This window comes from Protomyctophum parallelum (assembly GCF_964188405.1).
Source record: "Protomyctophum parallelum genome assembly, chromosome: 9".
NCBI classification, from domain to species: Eukaryota; Metazoa; Chordata; class Actinopteri; order Myctophiformes; family Myctophidae; genus Protomyctophum; species Protomyctophum parallelum.
This window is the reverse complement of record NC_139706.1, coordinates 10012378-10030167: the sequence shown is the minus strand read 5'-3', so window position 1 is coordinate 10030167 and position 17790 is coordinate 10012378. Positions and strand designations below refer to the sequence as shown.

General features: G+C 40.1%; 3 protein-coding genes across 3 annotated transcripts in view; 2 read left to right on the top strand and 1 right to left on the bottom strand.

Annotated features, from left to right (window-relative positions):
- slc37a4a (solute carrier family 37 member 4a) overlaps positions 1-1940 on the top strand; it is a gene marked incomplete at its 3' end in the record, with an annotated part of 34390 nt that extends 32450 nt beyond the window's left edge. The window contains exons 6-9 of the mRNA XM_083772898.1: positions 124-209; positions 366-479; positions 1018-1156; positions 1774-1940. Coding sequence (XP_083629024.1) covers positions 124-209; positions 366-479; positions 1018-1156; positions 1774-1940 — 506 coding nt within the window. The remainder of the gene's footprint in view (positions 1-123; positions 210-365; positions 480-1017; positions 1157-1773) is intronic.
- A 1681-nt stretch (positions 1941-3621) lies between these two features.
- trappc4 (trafficking protein particle complex subunit 4) lies at positions 3622-5905 on the bottom strand. Its single transcript, XM_083773423.1, has 5 exons — positions 5724-5905; positions 4693-4867; positions 4495-4598; positions 4161-4287; positions 3622-3800 (listed from the first exon to the last, which is right to left on the bottom strand). The coding sequence occupies exons 1-5, from the start codon at positions 5896-5898 to the stop codon at positions 3722-3724; spliced, it is 660 nt and encodes a 219-aa protein (XP_083629549.1). The 5' UTR covers positions 5899-5905; the 3' UTR covers positions 3622-3721.
- Positions 5906-9387: 3482 nt separating this feature from the next.
- Positions 9388-13884, top strand: rps25 (ribosomal protein S25). Its single transcript, XM_083772731.1, has 5 exons — positions 9388-9450; positions 9992-10081; positions 11148-11331; positions 13528-13696; positions 13805-13884. Exons 1-4 carry the CDS (start codon positions 9448-9450, stop codon positions 13689-13691), a joined length of 441 nt encoding a protein of 146 aa, XP_083628857.1. The 5' UTR covers positions 9388-9447; the 3' UTR covers positions 13692-13696; positions 13805-13884.
- Positions 13885-17790: the final 3906 nt, after the last annotated feature.

The following is a 17790-nucleotide window of genomic DNA, read 5'->3' as shown; positions in this document are numbered from 1 at the left end:
TCTTTCCAATATGAGCCCATTGAATGGAACTTGCAAGTGAGATATAGTATGTCAACCAAATTAAACGATAATTGTTCTAATTTTCCTGGTTGAAATTTGCCTAAAAGTTGTTGCTTTACACAGGGAGTTCCTACATGAGTGCCCTGGAGGTAGGAGGCCTGCTGGGAAGTCTAGCTGCTGGATACTTCTCTGATAAGGCTGTGGCTAAAGTGAGCATCCATCATAATAGTACAAGTGGTCCTAACGTTGTGCACACTGCCCATATGCACCTGAATGTATTTTGCTGTGTTTTTCTCAAGCTTTAGATTCTGACACCCTAACCAAAGCATTATGCAGTTTTCTCTTAACTTGTCCTTTTTGTACAGCAAGGTATGGGACTTAATGGGAACCCGCGTCATTTCATCCTGATCTGCATGATGGCCGGCATGTCTGTGTCCATGTACCTTTTTAGAATGACAGTCACTCCAGACAGCCCTAAGGTAGGCCTACATCTTAGTTCATTTATGCACCAAAATTATGGAACACAATTCCTCAGGAAATCAGAGAGGCCAACTCCACCAACATTTTTAAACAAAAAATAAAAACACACCTCTTTAGATTGGCCTTTTCCGTCCTCCCTTTTACGGGGTTCCCCAGCACGTCTATTTCGTATCATTCTTCTAACCCTGTGCTTGACCTTTTACTCCTATTTTTATGTCATGTCCATATGCATATTCTGTGTATGATATGTTAACTTTGACCAAAGCACTTTAGTTCTGTCTTGCCTGTGAGTACTTTGAACTGCAACTCTGTATGAAAGGCGCTATACAAATGAAGTTGTTTATTATTATTGATATCATTATTAAAAGTATGCATTTTTCATTTGAAGTACGTTTTTGTCAAGCAACATTTAAGCATCAAAATCTATTTTACATCATTCAGTGTAGAGTCCTTTTGGCACAGAAGCTGAAACTTAGACTAGCATCATTGTGGTGCCTGTTTGCTGTCACAGTGTGTTTTCTGTGTACCTGTACGTAGGTGTGGATACTGTCCCTGGGCGCTGCGTTTGGTTTTTCATCCTATGGGCCCATAGCATTGTTTGGAGTTATAGCCAACGAGAGTGCTCCCTCCAACTACTGTGGCACGTCACATGCTATTGTTGCTCTCATGGCCAACAGTAAGTTCAGTTTTCTTTTTTTTACAGTTTGATTAAATCATTTGGAAACATTTGGTGCTTCAGTTATCTTCGTATATTTAAATGATAGCCACTTAATTGTGCAGAGCTCAACAAGCAAGCACCTATGTGCAATTGGTTGCGTATGCCGTATGGCATCACCTTAAATTAACAGTAACTCATTTTTTTTTAGCATTGGCAACATTGGCAACATAGGCAATGTAGAAGTTGTATTTTTGCTCAGATATTCAAATGTGACCCTAATCATGCCTGTAGTTATATTTGTAATATTTCCGTGGCACAGGGCATGTAAGGTTTAGTGTTACTAAACCAGGATAATCTTCAAATTGGATGCAGTGGGCACCCAGAGCACTGCTGGCTATAATTAAGCAGTTGAGACGAAGAAGTTAGAATCTAGACCTATCTGTCCTGAGTCCTGACCCCTTATCCATAATTTACACATTACGGATAGTTATTGTGGATTTAGATGGTTCATCGTCTCAGGGACTAATACTTGAAACACCAGGTGAATGCAGTCAACTTCCGCCTATTATTAGATTTGTGTGCCTTCTGCTATTGTATACATTTCTCTGCTTAGTATGCTGTGTATAATCCTTTAGTTGGCGGTTTCCTGTCTGGGTTGCCATTCAGCACCATTGCCAAGCATCACGGCTGGGAAATGGCATTCTGGGTAGCAGAGGTTGCCTGTGTTGCCACCGCTGTTGGATTTTTCCTGTTGCGCAATATCAGAACCAAGATGGGCCATGTTGCAAAGAAATCGGACTAAACTCATCACACATGACTACTACTACTACTATAAAATACAGAAAACCCTCGTCTGTCCCCTGTACTTTTCTCCTTAGGGGGTTGACCAATTAATGAAATTGCAAGTTGTTTTTTCACTTCCCAAGTTTAACCCATTGAGACCAGATCCTACAAATGTCTTCTAAATCATGACAGTTTCCTGAAAAACCTATGTTTCAGTGGTTTTTAATCTCAAACTATTTAATGTCAAGGACCCCAAACATTATATGCATTTGGCCGCCGACCCCCATCTGAAAATGTGTTGTTCCAGGGACCCCCAGAAGCAAATAAGAGTTAAAAACATTCGCTGTGAAAGAATATACATTCAAAGTGTAAGAACCATTTGAGCCACCATATTGTTTAAGTTTTTCATTGTCATTTGTCAATCAAGTTCAGGTTGCCACGGTTACAGGGAGGGTATTTAATCCCGTCCCTAATGAGGTGCAGGTGTTGCCAGTGGCAGAGGCAAACAGTTTTTAGACTGTTTTCTGATGACCTGTATCCTGTGTGCGTCGACGGTTTATTTATGTTTATGGCTTTGTTTAGGACTTTGAGCAGAATAAATATCTAATATAAACTCAGTGAACGTTTGGATATCAGTTTCTGGAGCACAAGTCTGAACTTCCTTGGCAACCAGTCCAGTAGCACCAAGTATAGGGACTTGGGCTCTACACAAAGATTTGCACACATTTCCATGATTTTTCAAAAATAGCACATCTACAAGCTCGTAGCACGGAACTATAAGCGTGTATATCTGCTATTTTTCAACAGCCCCAAGTTTTAAATAATGGTTAAAGTGGTTAAAAGCTAAGGTGACAGTGTGTTCTAGGGTTAGGCTGTTATAATTTTTTCCACTGGCTACGGGATCTGTAGTCCCTCCCAAGGCAGCTCTTGGTTGGAGTGTTATAAAGTGAGTATAATGACAACATAGCCTGATTATCAGACTGAAGCTCTGTGAAGCTTGAGTCTGAGTGGAGTGGGCAGGATCTATGGTCTGGAGCCAGGCTAACATTCCTGTTTCCAGCTGACCAATTACATAAATTATATACTATAATTATAAATGAATACTGCATATAATATATCATTCTAAATCAAATTATGTTCAGTATATCTGTTGTCGTAGAAACAAAGCAAATCCATACCTGGTGAATCATAATTTAATTGAATCGTGCTCAATGCAGGCAGTGCCAATGCACACTAATACAGTAGGCTGTGTATATATTTTTGCAATAATTTTCTAGGGGATGTGCAAAGTTTATATGCCATTTAAAAAAAAGGTACATAGAAAATAAAACTGGAGAGAACATTTCCCATTGTAAGTCTCCAAGAAGTGCTGCATGTTTTGTCTTTACACTAACTGGAGCTTGACTGTAATGTGTTGAAATGTATTGTTAATTGAATAATGTGCAATATGTGTTGAAATGTTTGTAATTTGTTGACATTTCCTATTTGAATTAGTTTATATACTGTATACTTTGCAAGATGCTGTCATTTTATAATAAACAACTGATTCAAGTGGGCAATCTATGGCTTGGAGACATGGGTTATGGTTAATTTACATAACTCAAAACTCTGTCCTAATCCCTTGTGAACATTATACAGCAAGTCAAAGATCCCACATACAGTACAAAATTTAAAATGATCGAACACTGTCAAAGTTATTGACATAGATGGATTTATTCTTAAATATGTACAAAAACATTAAATATTTACATTTGGGTGAAAATGACAGTTTGAGTCGTTTGTCTAGGAGGCTTTCCTGGTTCAAGAGCTGGGTCCAAAGTTGCCAGCTTTCTCTGCAATCTCCAGTGCACCCTTCAAGTTCTGATCAAATAGTTCACACCTGAAATCAGAAGACAAGACATGATCAGACAGTGATGTACACTGCATGTCATGTGTTACACAGTAATACACTTAGCTCCAATAAGCATTACTTCCACAATGTTTCAGGCAGCCCTTGGTAGGGGGCATTACAATGGTCTGAATGTCTTAATTATTTTAGGAGAAATACAACAAAGATGTTCCTCTATTCAGCAATGTTGCGTTCACACGAGGCATATGCAAAGATCACCGCATATTTGTCGCTTTGTATACTGTCTTTGCATCTGCCCGTGTGTGAACGTACCATTAAGCTTTACCCTGGCCATGACATGTCTATGCATATGCACTTCTATGCTCTATACCTTCCTCTTGTATCAGTTACCTGATAGGCATCTCCAGAGAGTAGAAGGGGTTCTTGAGAGCAAAGTCAGAATAGATCTCATAAATCTTCCTCAGCAGTGCATCAATGCCAGATTGACGGGGGTCTGCCAGCACTATGAATTTAATCCCTGCAAGAAAATAGGGATTTATGAATACAACAAAAACTGTGCTTATAATCCTATAAATATGGCAAGTGAAAAGTGATGATTCTATGAATGTATTGAATACTTTGTTGGTATTTGTTTGGTATCATATCATTTTTCAGTAAATTGCCCTACAGTAGTCAATCAAATTGTGGCCCATGGAACACACACACACTTATTTACACCACTGACCTGTGAGAGTCTGGAAGCAGTGTAGTTTGAATACATCCGTCTCCAGCATCTCAATCCCTGAGCTGCCAACTTCAGGGGACAACTGTGAACCGATGGCAAACAACCTGAGGGAAGAAACAAACTCAGTTTAAACATCCTTCTCTATCCATTTTGAAACAAGAGATGTTTAACTTAGTACAAATACGAGTGGAGCCTTACGAGTGGAACATCGAGGCCAGCATCAGCTTTTCGTTGGAACTCAGGCGAGACCGTCCAAATCGAATGGACACTGGGTAGTTTGAAGGGTCTTTCAAATACTCTATGATGTCCTTGCCATCAGCCGTGTTCCTTCCAGCTACGTCCGCCCCGTTGATGGACAGCAATGCGTGGCCCACTGTACAAACACCATGACAGCAAGAGAAGTCCTTTGTAAAACAATATAACATTTTAATCTATGCCACTGTTTCTCAACGTCTGGTCATGGCATGGGCCCACTGAGGGTCTAAATGGACCCTTGTAACTCAGAGTGTACAAATAGACATATATGTTTTGTAATCTCTGGTACTCCAATCTATCCTGTACAATCCTCAGTGTTAATGTAGCCTTATACAACAATGACTGATGACGATCTTGATCCAAGCTGTTTAGTGTTAAATGATATTACTAAAAGAAAATGTACAAATGGGGCCAAATGTTTGCACATCAGTTCAGTAAGTTGCAGACATGTGGACCAGAGAGAAACAGTGATCTATTTGGCATTATGATCTGTTATATTTATATTATTATATTAATGTGTAGTTCGACGATGGTGAGCTTGGAATAAACCAGTGGTCCGGGAACCACCAGCTAAATGGAGAGTTGGTAACCAAATGGACCTTTACAGATCTTTAATTCGAGTGTAAAAGTGGTTTCATTTTAATTAATTAATGAATTAATTAGACTTGTAAGAGAATGTAGAAGAATTATTTTGATCAACGTTTGCCTGTTATCTATCTCTCTCTCCTATGGTACAGCATGGAATTGTGAAAATCTTATCCAACGACAACACAGTAGTTGGGGTCTGAGAAGCTAATCAAATGGTGATCCGTGGCTCAAATCAAATGCAGAATAATGAACCTTGATATGAAAAGTGTTGGAAACCCATGGAATAAAACATTAGATTCTGTATGCTGCTTGCAGAACCTGTGTCGTTTATGACTACTGTCTGGACTCTGGAGGAAGGGGAGTGACAATAACAGCAGCTAGTTTACCTCGGATTCCATCACGCTGTCCATACGAAACGACCACCTTTTCGTCGTGGATCTTGAGCACCAGATCTAAAGGGTAGCTGAAGGTTTTCTCTGCCTCTGCTCTGGGCACATAGTTGTCAAACTGATAGATCAATCCACCGGCCTTATTCACAACATACACACTGAAGATCGCCATCTTTACAGCAGTAACAGCAGTAGTGCATGAACTTCCTCCTCCTCCCAGTCAGCTGACACACACAGGTGTCATGTGACCATACATATTTCAGACAGATAAATAAATAATAACATTGCATATCTAACGGATTTGTGCGTCGCTTGGTGTCTTTTTTTAAACTGTTATGAAGAAAGAATATAGTATTAGCAATATTTTTGTAGTACTTTAATAAGCACGTTTAATTGTGTATATTGGATTTACATGACATTTTTATTTTATTTTGTTTGTCTCTTGTCTTGTTTTGGGTTTTTTTTGTATTCATGGTCATGGACATATCCCATTGATAATTGTTATTACCTTGAAGCTTTTATTTCAATATATACATATACTGCCATTTTGTTCCATTAATGTTTAGTACTAATGTTTAATGTAGCAGAAGAGGCAATTAATTGAACAGAGTTTTGCACAATTTTAACATCCCAGATCGATTGAAATATGAATCTACTGTGCTGACTGATATATTAGGAGTACAATAAAATTCCATTGTGAATAAAAACGTATCACCCCGGCCGCTTCACTCATAAGTGGGGCGAAGACCCACAAACAATCCGTGCAACTGCCATGGCCCTGTCTTTCTCTACAGCAGAGTATGCCTGCTCAAGCTGGAGCCGATCACGTCACACCAAATTGGTCGACACAGCCCTAAATGACACCTGTCGCATCATCACGGGATGCGTCAAGACAACACCTGTCCCGTGCCTTTATGCGCTAGCCGGCACCTCTCCCCGCACATCAGACGACTGTGTATCGCTCAAGATGAATGGAGAACACAGATAGACTAAAGGAAAGTCTGGAATGAAATGATAGAGAACACCTCACACACACATAGTTTCCTTTCGTGGCTGTTTATATTCGAGGGTCGCCGGTCCTCTCGAACGGAACAGTTTAACGTCATGCCCAGGACGAAAAGATATAGAGAACACCAACATGACAAATAACAGCAGGAAGGCATGGGCCACAATCCACCGTCTTGGCAAAGACCACACCACCCATAATCCACAACGGTCACAGCAAACTCTGTTGCATCACAACTGGTGTAGGTATTGGATGGAGCCACCACAGGTATAAGAAAGACGTGAAGCAGAGGAGTGAAATGGGTCGGTAGCTCTTCGGGGATAATGGGTCTTTGCCAGGTTTAGGGATTGCAACCACTTTGGCCTTTTTCCAGACAGAAGGGATGGTTTTCTGTGCCATGCATGTATTCAGCATCCCCACGAGCCAGGTCTTTGCGTTAGGTTCCAGGTGCTGTATAATTTCTGCCAGTATTTCATCAATCCCTGCTGCTTTTCCGGGTTTCAACTTTCCCATTGCAGTTTCAATTTCTTCTAGGTCGAAGGGTTTGATTTGAGGGCTGGCTGATTGTGGTTGGTCTGATACCACTGTGCGATGGTATTCTCCTGTGGGTCGGCGGCGGTGTTGGTTACGACTGTTGGCCACCAGTTGTGATGCAACAGAGTTCGCTGTGACCGTTGTGAATTATGGGTGGCTCCCTGAGGTCCTTGATCCCCATGGGGTCCAACAGTGGTCATTGAAGCGTGCACACACACATGCACACATGCACCTACACACGCACACGCGCACATGCGTATGCACACCTGAACCTGTAAATGAACAACAACACAAAAACTAAGGCACTGGTGTCGGACTTCTGGTTTACCGGAACGGGGTTCAACTCCCTGCAGTGCCCTGCTCAATGTGTTGTATTTACATGGTTCATTGGTCAATGGTCTCAGGTCATTGAGAGGCGCGCTATAGTGCGCGATTCTTCATCATTGTTGAGGATTTAAAAAAAAGGTGAAAATCAAGGAAAAGCGAAAGGCTATAGTCCATGGTCACGGACCGCATACTGGTCAAGCTCATTTATACTGGTGAAGATAATTTACTAGTCTTATGAAGGTCATTTATACTGGTCAAGGTAATTTACTAGTCTCATGAAGGTAATTTATACTGGTCACAGTCATATACTGGTCACGGTCATTTATACTTGTGAAGGTCATTTATACTGGTCAAGGTCATTTGTACTTGTCAAGGTCATTTATACTGCTCAAGGTCATTTACTAGTCTTATTGAAGGTCATTTATACTGCTCAAGGTCATTGATATTGGTCAAGGTCATTAAGTGGCATGCTATAGTGCGCGATTCTTCATCATTGTTTAGGATTTGAAAAAAGGTGAAATCGTGGAAAAGCGAAAGGCTATAGTCCATGGTCACGGAGGGCATACTATAGTATGTTGTTTTTCACGATTTCGGAGGATTTGAAAAAAAAGTGAAAATCACGGAAAAGCGAAAGGCTATAGTCCATAGTCTCGGAGGGCATACAAAAATGTGTGGTGCTATACAGGCCGTCCTGGAAAATTTGGGGCAGAGGTTCATCGTTGGCATCCAGGGAGTGTGTGTGCAAAATTTGGCATCGACCGGGTTAATGGTGCTGGAGATAGCTGTTAACAAACTGACGGACACACACAATTACTTTACCGTTGAAATGCAAAATTTACATTTCAACGAATGGACCTCGTAAAACAAAACAAAAACCAAGGCACTGGTTGTGGTACTTCTGGTTTACCGGAATGGGGTTCAACTCCCTGCAGTGCTCTGCTCAATTTGTTGTATTTACATGGTTCAAATAAGCTATAGCTCATGGTCACAAATTATGAAAAACGAGGATAAAAAAATGAAAAGCCCATCGTTTTTTTCCTTGTTTCATTTTTTTCAAATCCTCAAAAATGATGAAAAACAGTGTGCTATAGTATGCCGTACGATATGGGCTATAGCCCATGGTCACAAATTATGAAAAACGAGGATAAAAAAAAATGAAAAAATGAAAAAAACGATGGGGTATAGCCCATCGTTTTTTTTTCTTTTTTTCAAATCCTCAAAAATGATGAAAAACAGCGTGCTATGGTATGCCCATGGTAAAACATGATGAAAAAAGGAGGATTAAAAAAAAATGACAAAATGAAAAAAACGATGAGTTATAGCCCATCGATTTTTTCATTTTTTTCAAATCCTCAAAAATGATTAAAAAAACCAGCGTGCTATAGTATGCCGTACGATATGGGCTATAGCCCATGGTCACAAATTATGAAAAAACGAGGATAAAAGAAATGGGAAAAATGAAAAAACGATGGGGTATAGCCCATCGTTTTTCTTTTTCTTTTTTTCAAATCCTCAAAAATGATGAAAAACAGCGTGCTATGGTATGCCGTACGATATGGGCTATAGCCCATGGTCACAATTTTTTTTTTTTTTTTTTTAATCCTCAAAAATTAATATAAACATATATAATAATAATAATAATAATAATAATAATAATTATTATTATAATAAATATATGTTCAAGCCATAGGTTCAAGCCATAGACTGGTTCAAACTCAAAAGTACGTGTCAAAATAAAACTACATTTCCCAGAACACCCCGTGGGTTATATCCGGTACGGGTTCTCCGGCCGACTTATGCACGGGCACTAGCGCAGCCGAACTTCCTTTCGCTCCGACATCTTGACGAGGAAACATGGTGAGGGCATACACCGGAGCACTTTATTTAGCTCTGCTTATTAAATTAACGTACCTTTTAGGACACAACCACGGCTCTAAACGGGATCATACTGTTTGTTTTAGCCGGTGTCTCCATCCACGCTGTGAATGAATAAAGTGTTTGGATGGAACGGTTTAATTTAATGTCCCCGAGGCTAACTTGATAGCTAAGCTAATAGCACCACGCTTTCATACTGTCTGTCCAATGCTCGCATATCACCAAAGCTGAAATACAGTAACAGCTACCAACCATGGTGGCAATATGTGCTTTAACAAAAACAATGTCCCTAAACAAAAACTCCATCATATATTGAAAAAACATATACGTTTATAACCTTTAGATCCATTGTATTCCCGTTGATGCAGGGAGAGGCCTTTCCATCATCCCATAGCCGTTAGCTGCCCTGACGCTAACTGACAGACTAGCCCAGCTGATGGCTTTAATAATCAAATATACCGATTATTTTACCACTTCAATGTAACACGTCATGACATTGGTTCTCCTGTCGTCTCTCATATAGCCTCCCAAACAAGACAAGAAGAAGGACTCTGGGAAGTCCAAAAAGGACAAGGACCCAGTCAACAAGTCCGGAGGCAAGGCCAAGAAGAAGGTAACGTTGTTATGGCTGGAAGCTTCTAGTGGGCATTGTGCAGGATTTGTAATGTGTACAACATACTTCATCATTTTCAACTGTTATTATATTTTGACACTTGCTTTGGCAATGTAAATTTATTTTCGCATGCCTATAAAAGCTCCTTTGGATTGTACAGATCAATGAGATGAGATCATACAGTTTGTCGTGAAACTATTTGTCATAATGATTGTCGTGAAACTATTTGTCATAATGAATAGGGATGCACTTGCGTGTTATGTGCTTTAAAACATTTTGTATTATGATGTTGCTGCACCATGTCTAAGCAAATTAATATAAACACAGTATACTGGTCTCTAATGTGATGGATATAACAGGGATGGGCAACTTTGAAGATGGAGAGGTGCCAACATACGCAAAAAAATAGTGTTTTTGCTATTTAAATTGAAATCCTTTTTTATAATTTCGATTAAGTTTCAAATGCATTTAGTTATTTATGTTAACTTTATAAAATTAAATGCAAATACATTAGACATAAAAAAAGACAATAGAACTTTAATACTAGTCATTAAACTACTAATGTAGATGCGTGGAGCACATTTCTGATGAATTAGTTGATACAGGTCTGTCGGATGCTACCATAACTAGGCTTCAATCAAAACGGCATCCATCATTAGAAATTAAGCTTTTAAGCCCTCCAATTCTTGAACATGCATGTGGTCACTCAGTACTCGTGTGTGTAATGTACGGAGGAAGATCAAAGCCAATGCTATGTCTTCGGTACCGGTGTGTTTCCGTCTGCCGGTCCTATCCTCAATCGCTGGCACATGTTCTGTCCAAACAGACTAATGTAGACTAAAGTAAGTAAAGCGGGTCATGTTTGGAATTATAACAGTTGAAATCATAATATCAGTATTCCGATATTGACCTGTGGGCTGCATTAAGTGAAGGTGGGGCCCGCATGTGGCCCCTGGGCCGCCAGTTGCCCATTTATGACGTATACTATACTTTTCCTCATAGATGAGATTGAAGGCGAGTGCTCAATTCAAACCCTGCCTGTGTTCTGCCCTTTTCCTCCGAGCAGAAGTGGTCCAAGGGAAAAGTGAGGGATAAGCTCAACAACCTGGTGCTGTTCGACAAGGCCACCTACGACAAGCTGTACAAGGAGGTCCCCAATTACAAGCTCATCACACCCGCTGTTGTCTCTGAGAGGCTGAAGATCCGTGGCTCTCTGGCAAGGAACGCCCTACAGGAACTGCTAGCCAAAGGTGAACTTTACTTTATTTTACCCATGAGCTCCTCTGTGTGTAATGGTGCGTTCACTCGGGCAGATGAAACGATACAAAGACGTGTTGTGAGTTGATTTGGAGCAGCTACATTGCGTCTTTGCAACGTCATGTTGCTGGCTACCATTGGCCATGAACGGTAGACTGCATCGTTTTCATCTGCCAGCGTGAACGCAACATAAGGTGCATCCCCTTTTCATGACAGTGGTGTCCCACTGTCCTTATTTCAAGTCAGAAGGTCTTGTCTGGCATGGGAAAAGAATGACGTTAGTTTCTTGATGCTTTTAAAGTTGCCACATGCTATGTGGTGCTGCCTAAAACTGTTTGCCACGATACCTGGATCAAGTAGGTTGCATGTAGAAGTGGGTCTATGTGGCTGTAAACAAGCTTGCAGGTGTGAAGAATTCCATTCGGACTGACCTAGCATTAGCTACACTGTTATGGTTTTAACATTGAGTCCTACCAGTCTTGAATTGGTTCTAGGCTAGCCGTAACAGAATACAGATGCCAACTCTATGATCTGTCGACCTACCTACATTGATGTTCACAAGATAAATGGAATACTGTTTGCTTGCCATGTGTATGCACGACAAATAAAACATCACTATTTTAGCATAAAGTCATTTCAAATTTCCTCTGAGAAGGAATTCAATGGTAGAAATATCAGATTTCATATTGCAACTCCACTATATGCAGCACAAGCACCAGAGATACTTCTACAGTCATATCCTGCCTGTTGCTATTTGTAATAATAGAGATGACGGGTGATAAATGGCTTTTCTCGACACATTCATGCATAGCCCGTTTGTCAGATGCGTGGAGCACATTTCTGATGAATGAGTTTATACAAGTCTGTCGGATGCTACCATAACTATGCTTTAATCAAAATGGCATCCATCATTAGAAATTAAGCTTTTAAGCCCTCCATTTCTTGAACATGCATGTGGTCACTCAGTACTCGTGTGTGTAATGTACGGAGGAAGATCAAAGCCAATGCTATGTCTTCGGTACCGGTGTGTTTTCGTCTGCCGGTCCTATCCTCAATCGCTGGCACATGTTCTGTCCAAACGATATGGGTGTGATCATGTCCAAGTTTGTGTAAATGTATTCCACAGCCTAGTTGCCACCATGCAATATGCACACCATCTTCTGAAAACGTGCTCTTTTCACATTACAATGCGCTGGCTGCAAACAAGCCTTATGTTGACTGGCATTTGGTGGTGTTATTATGGTTTCACTTTTATGCTTGTTTCTTCCACACAAAACATAAGAGGAAAAAATGAAGCTTAAAGGACAACTTTAGTTTTTTTCAACCAAGGTTCATGTTTTAGGTTATTAGATAAAGTAAAAGATGAGTGTTAATCTTTTTTCATTTGCTGCTTTCTTTAGTTTTAGGGATTTTAGCTGTTTTTGACAGGGGCGGGGGCATTCGAGCATGGGGCTAAATATGCATTTTTTAACAATTTTATGGCGATTTCTTTTTTTATGGTTTACTATAGTCCTAATAAACGCCAGGAAATTGGCCACAGTAGATCACAGGATCTACTGAATGTGAAGGTAGCCTACTGGGGGAAGGCTTATACTGTGTGTATAGGCTCAATATGTCAGTTTGTCACATTCAATAGCAAATGAAAGAAAATTAACACTCACCTTTTAGTTTCTCTAATAACAACCTAAAACATGAACCTTGGTTGAAAAAAACGAAAGTTGTCCTTTAAGTGTTTCTCCACAGCCAGTTAATCGTTTGTGTTGGACAGGAGTTTGAAACTTACATAAATGCGTAAAGTTTTGAAGCAACGATTGCCATTTTAAGCCCTTATTATTAAAAGAGCCAATCTACAAGTTTGCACTGCATCACATCACAAGCTTGTAGTCGTAGATCGGGTCAATATAATTAAGTTCATTGTGGGTTGCAAGCACAGAGCAGACAGATTTCTGGCTGTGTCTTCTGGTAACTACCCTGGCTCTGATTTGGACGGCCGTAGCTTAATGGGTAGAGAAGCCCGCCACCCACCACTGTTCTCAATCTGACCACTTGAGCAGCAGTGATCCGATCTTCAGCTGGGTGAAGAGAAATCAAATGCACTTGACTAAATGAGGACAAAAGAAAAATGCCGTGCCAACAGAGCATGCATAAGAGCGGATTGAAATACTAATGTATTTGTTTGTATTTCTTAGGCATGATCAAGTTGGTGTCCAAACACAGAGCACAGCTGATCTACACACGTAACACCAAGGGTGGCGATGATGAGGCGGAAGAGGAAAAAAAAGAGAAAGGGGAGAAACCAGAGAAAGTGGAGAAAGCGGGTAAAGGGGAGAAAGCAGAGAAAGGCGAGAAATAAACTAGGTATGTCATTGCTTGAGCAGAAGCACCTGCATGTGTAACAAATTAAATCTTGAACTGCTCAGACTGTATTGACTCTTAATAGCTGTTTTTCCTCTTTCTGTCCTCCAGGTTTTTTGTCCTTTGCCGTTTTCTTTGTTTCCCTGTGATGAACAATTTGTAATGAAAGGTGAATAAAAACTAAAGACACATCTGCATTGTTTTGACTTTTCTGTATACATTTTACAGTAGTGGTAACTATGAGGACTGAGGGTGTATGTGTTTGCATTCCCTGGTATCCCAGGTTTTAATTTGGTCTCCAGTTAGATTTATCAGGTTACAGTTAGATGGCAAGAACGTGAACCAATTTGTTTTATATACACTTTTACTCAGCCCTTATAGTTCTGACAATCTGTACTGTAAATGTTAAGTTTAACTTAAAAATATTAAAGGGGCCCCACATAGTTCCGAAGGCAGATCTATCCCATGTGGATATTGAACTATCTAATGTATCTGTTTGTCTGTTTTATTGGTAAAGAATGTATGTTTAAATATATTTGCATGGGTGCTTTGAAAGGTTCCCAGGTATAGAGCTTGAGAACACTCGCACAAGTGGGGCAGTGAACATGAGATATTTTAAACTGCATGAACTTGCTCGTTTAACCATAATTCATTGCTAATTTAACCCTCATGTGATGTGTAGCTCATGTGCCCACTGAAAATCACATTGATGCTACATTCAGGACGCTATGAAAACATTTGAGCGCTTTCTGTCACCTACCTTGTCATACCTGAAAGATATTTTAATCAATTTCCGTTTGTTCGGATAGGAGCGTAGAGAGACGGGGAAACCTAGGGCAGAGAAAGGAGACGATAGATGTGTCATCAGGAGTGATTTGAACCCAGCTCCTTGCAATGATGCAACCCACAAGGGGCATTGTGGTCAGTGGGCATTGTGGTCAGTGGTGCACTAACTGGTTAAGCTAGTGGGCACACCTAATTAGGGTTGCCCAGGTAAGGGTCCCTTTGGTGTAGGTTTGCTTTGATCAATCGCTGCATAACAAACTACCTTTAGATGATTATTGACCTCAAACCAACTGCTGAAATGTGATTTTTCACATCTGTCCACTTTTTTTCTACCTTGGTGAATTCTTTCTCTCGATTCGTTTCTTTTTTAAATGACATGAATTTGTGACTAATTATTTATTAGCAATATTACATTTACATGAGGGTGCGTTGCAGTCATTAAATGACACGCCTGCGTTGCTGCAGGAATGCGCTGATGGGAAAGTTCTGTCGGCAGCGCAGATTACCATCATTAATGGCACTATCCATATGCAGGATAAAAATTAAATGAACCATGGATTAAGTGAAGATTGTAGGAAAGGTTGATAACCACTGGTGTTTATTTACTGTGGTCCTGGAAAACTGTCAGCAGGGGGTAGTACAGAGTAATTTATTTAGCGACATTTACAGAATATTTAGTATATCCAAGTACACCAAAAGTGTCCAACCCTGCCTTGTCTTTTGATTTATGAAATTGGTCATGGATTGTTTAATGGCATCGAATATTGTGAAGGTGAAGCTGAAAAAGCCTTTTGTTGCATACAGATTCAGTTTCTTCTGGAGAAGCTTTAAAAAATGTAAACAGTATGAGCATAACTAATGACCTGTATCTGACACCAGCATGAGTATTCTATGCTGTATATAAATCATTACTGAGGTTGTTACACAGTTATTGTCAGTTATTTTATTTTATGTTAAACATACTATTGGTGATATATCACCAATAGTATGAAAAATATATAGTGGTCTGGGCACCCCTGACACCGTGTCGTGGGTTCGAATCCCGATCCCGACGACCTTTGCTGCCTGTCACACCACCCCCCCCCCCCCCCATTTCTCCCCATTTCCTGTCAGCCTACTGGTAATCGATATCCCTAAATTCCCAGAATTCAATGTTATTAAAGTTCACAACTTGCTTGTGAGCACAGCAGGTGAGTTGACTGATTTATTGGGAAGCTGCGGATGAATTGGTCTCAGAATGTTTTGGCACCACACCGCAAGAAAAATAAGGAAAATGCGATTTATATAATCTTGCATGCCTTTAGTCAATCTTGAAAATATTATTCTCTGTAAGATGCTGATTTGGGTCCATGTAGTACTGTATTGCTATCTCATAAGGCTCTTTTCGAGGTCTCTTTTTTTTAATAGGTCCTCACTAATAATCATGAAAAAATGGTGCGATTTGTTGTCAGTATGCAACAAAAGGCTTTTTCAGCTTCACCTTCAAAATCTTCGATGCCATTAAACAATCCATGACCAATTTCATGAATCAAAAGACAAGGCAGGGTTGGACACTTTTGATAGTGTACTTGGATATACTAAATATTCTGTAAATGTCGCTAAATAAATTACTCTGTACTACCCCCTGCTGACAGTTTTCCAGGACCACAGTAAATAAACAAAATCACCAGTGGTTATCAACCTTTCCTACAATCTTCACTTAATCCATGGTTCATTACATTTTTATCCTGCATATGGATAGTGCCATTAATGATGGTAATCTGCGCTGCCGACAGAACTTTCCTATCAGCGCATTCCTGCAGCAACGCAGGCGTGTCATTTAATGACTGCAACGCACCCTCATGTAATATTGCTAATAAATAATTAGTCACAAATTCATGTCATTTAAAAAATAAACTAATCGAGAGAAAGAATTCACCAAGGTAGAAAAAAAGTGGACAGATGTGAAAAATCACATTTCAGCAGTTGGTTTGAGGTCAATAATCATCTAAAGGTAGTTTGTTATGCAGCGATTGATCAAAGCAAACCTACACCAAAGGGACCCCTACCTGGGCGATTGAACCGTCTTCCAGTGACGTCATCGATGGGGAATACAAGCTAATAGAAACGGCAGGCTTTCTATTCCTGAAAAGTTGCAATGCGAAAATGGAAGCCATCGTTCTCACGATGATGAAAATCTAAACATTTTTGTAAAAGAATATTCTTTTTAAAGAAATCTGCCTAATGATGTCACTGGAAGACGGTTTCTACACTGCCCACAGCCGTCCTATGAGACACAGACTGAGTAGAAAAAATCGTGCCATTTTTTCATGATTATTAGTGAGGACCTATTATATGAAGATAGGTTGAAAAGTGGTGAAGTGGTCTTTTAATAGAAACTCCTCTGCCCTGTTTTTACAGCCTAATGCGTCTCCATCCACTAAATTCAACAGAGCATCCAGACTCAACTGGTCTTAAAGCGCAAATAACATGCATTTTAAAACTGCTTTTAATATTTAATATCATATTGTCCATGTCCCTCAAACTTATTTCTAATGGTTTGAGCCTCAATCACCACTCTGATATAACCAGGCCTTGTCATTTCTTTCTGGACTTTGAAAGCAGTTTTAGCTGCAGTACCACAATGTCCTGAGGTGGTGGGGTGCTGATATGCAGATTATTTAATATTTGAGACATTATAATACTGATGCTAGATAAACCCAGGCTTGTTTCCATTCCATGCCAGCTTGTAATATTAACAATGGTGGACATTGTAAACAAAGTGGACATGCAAATTTGGAACTGAAGACTGAAAAAGAGAGGAATTATATGAGTAGGGTGACATTGATGACATCACGATGAGGCCAAAATCAGTTGAGCTGTTCCTGAGAGCAATTTCCATTAAAACACCCATATGATATGAAAGCCTGATTGTTCAAAATTGGTTATTTGTGGGGATAGAAAACACATATGGGAGCCCCAAAAACACAAAAGAAATTGAAGTTATAGGTCCTTTAAGTGTGAGGGTGTGCTGGGCTTTTGTTTTTTAAACTCTTAGTGCAGGCCGGGGATTCATCGTTCATTTCGGTCTTCCAGTGAATAGAGCCACAGGCAGTGGGGCATTATGAGTTATTGATAAGAAGGTGTCTGAAACGAAAAGGCTATCATCATCTTCACTGTCTCAGCTCAGAGCTCAGGGTGTTTTGTTTTTTTATTGTTCTGCGGGCGTGGAAGATGCAGGGTAAGCTTTCTGATCGATGCTGTCAGATGTCCCTTTTGTCACCACACAACACACAGCGCTACCTCAAGCAGTGGCGGCAGTAATATGCACA

What these genes read in the sequence shown, in the direction of transcription:
- trappc4 (XM_083773423.1), bottom strand. Translation starts at nt 5,898, where the DNA reads ATGGCGATCTTCAGTGTGTATGTTGTGAATAAGGCCGGTGGATTGATC. An exon ending in CTGCTTCCAGACTCTCACAG is followed by an intron (nt 4,288 to 4,494) that starts GTCAGTGGTGTA and finishes ATTTTCTTGCAG; the next exon opens with GGATTAAATTCATAGTGCTG. An exon ending in TCTCTGGAGATGCCTATCAG is followed by an intron (nt 3,801 to 4,160) that starts GTAACTGATACA and finishes TTCTGATTTCAG; the next exon opens with GTGTGAACTATTTGATCAGA.
- rps25 (XM_083772731.1), top strand. An exon ending in GAGGCAAGGCCAAGAAGAAG is followed by an intron (nt 10,082 to 11,147) that starts GTAACGTTGTTA and finishes TCCTCCGAGCAG; the next exon opens with AAGTGGTCCAAGGGAAAAGT. An exon ending in ACAGGAACTGCTAGCCAAAG is followed by an intron (nt 11,332 to 13,527) that starts GTGAACTTTACT and finishes TGTATTTCTTAG; the next exon opens with GCATGATCAAGTTGGTGTCC.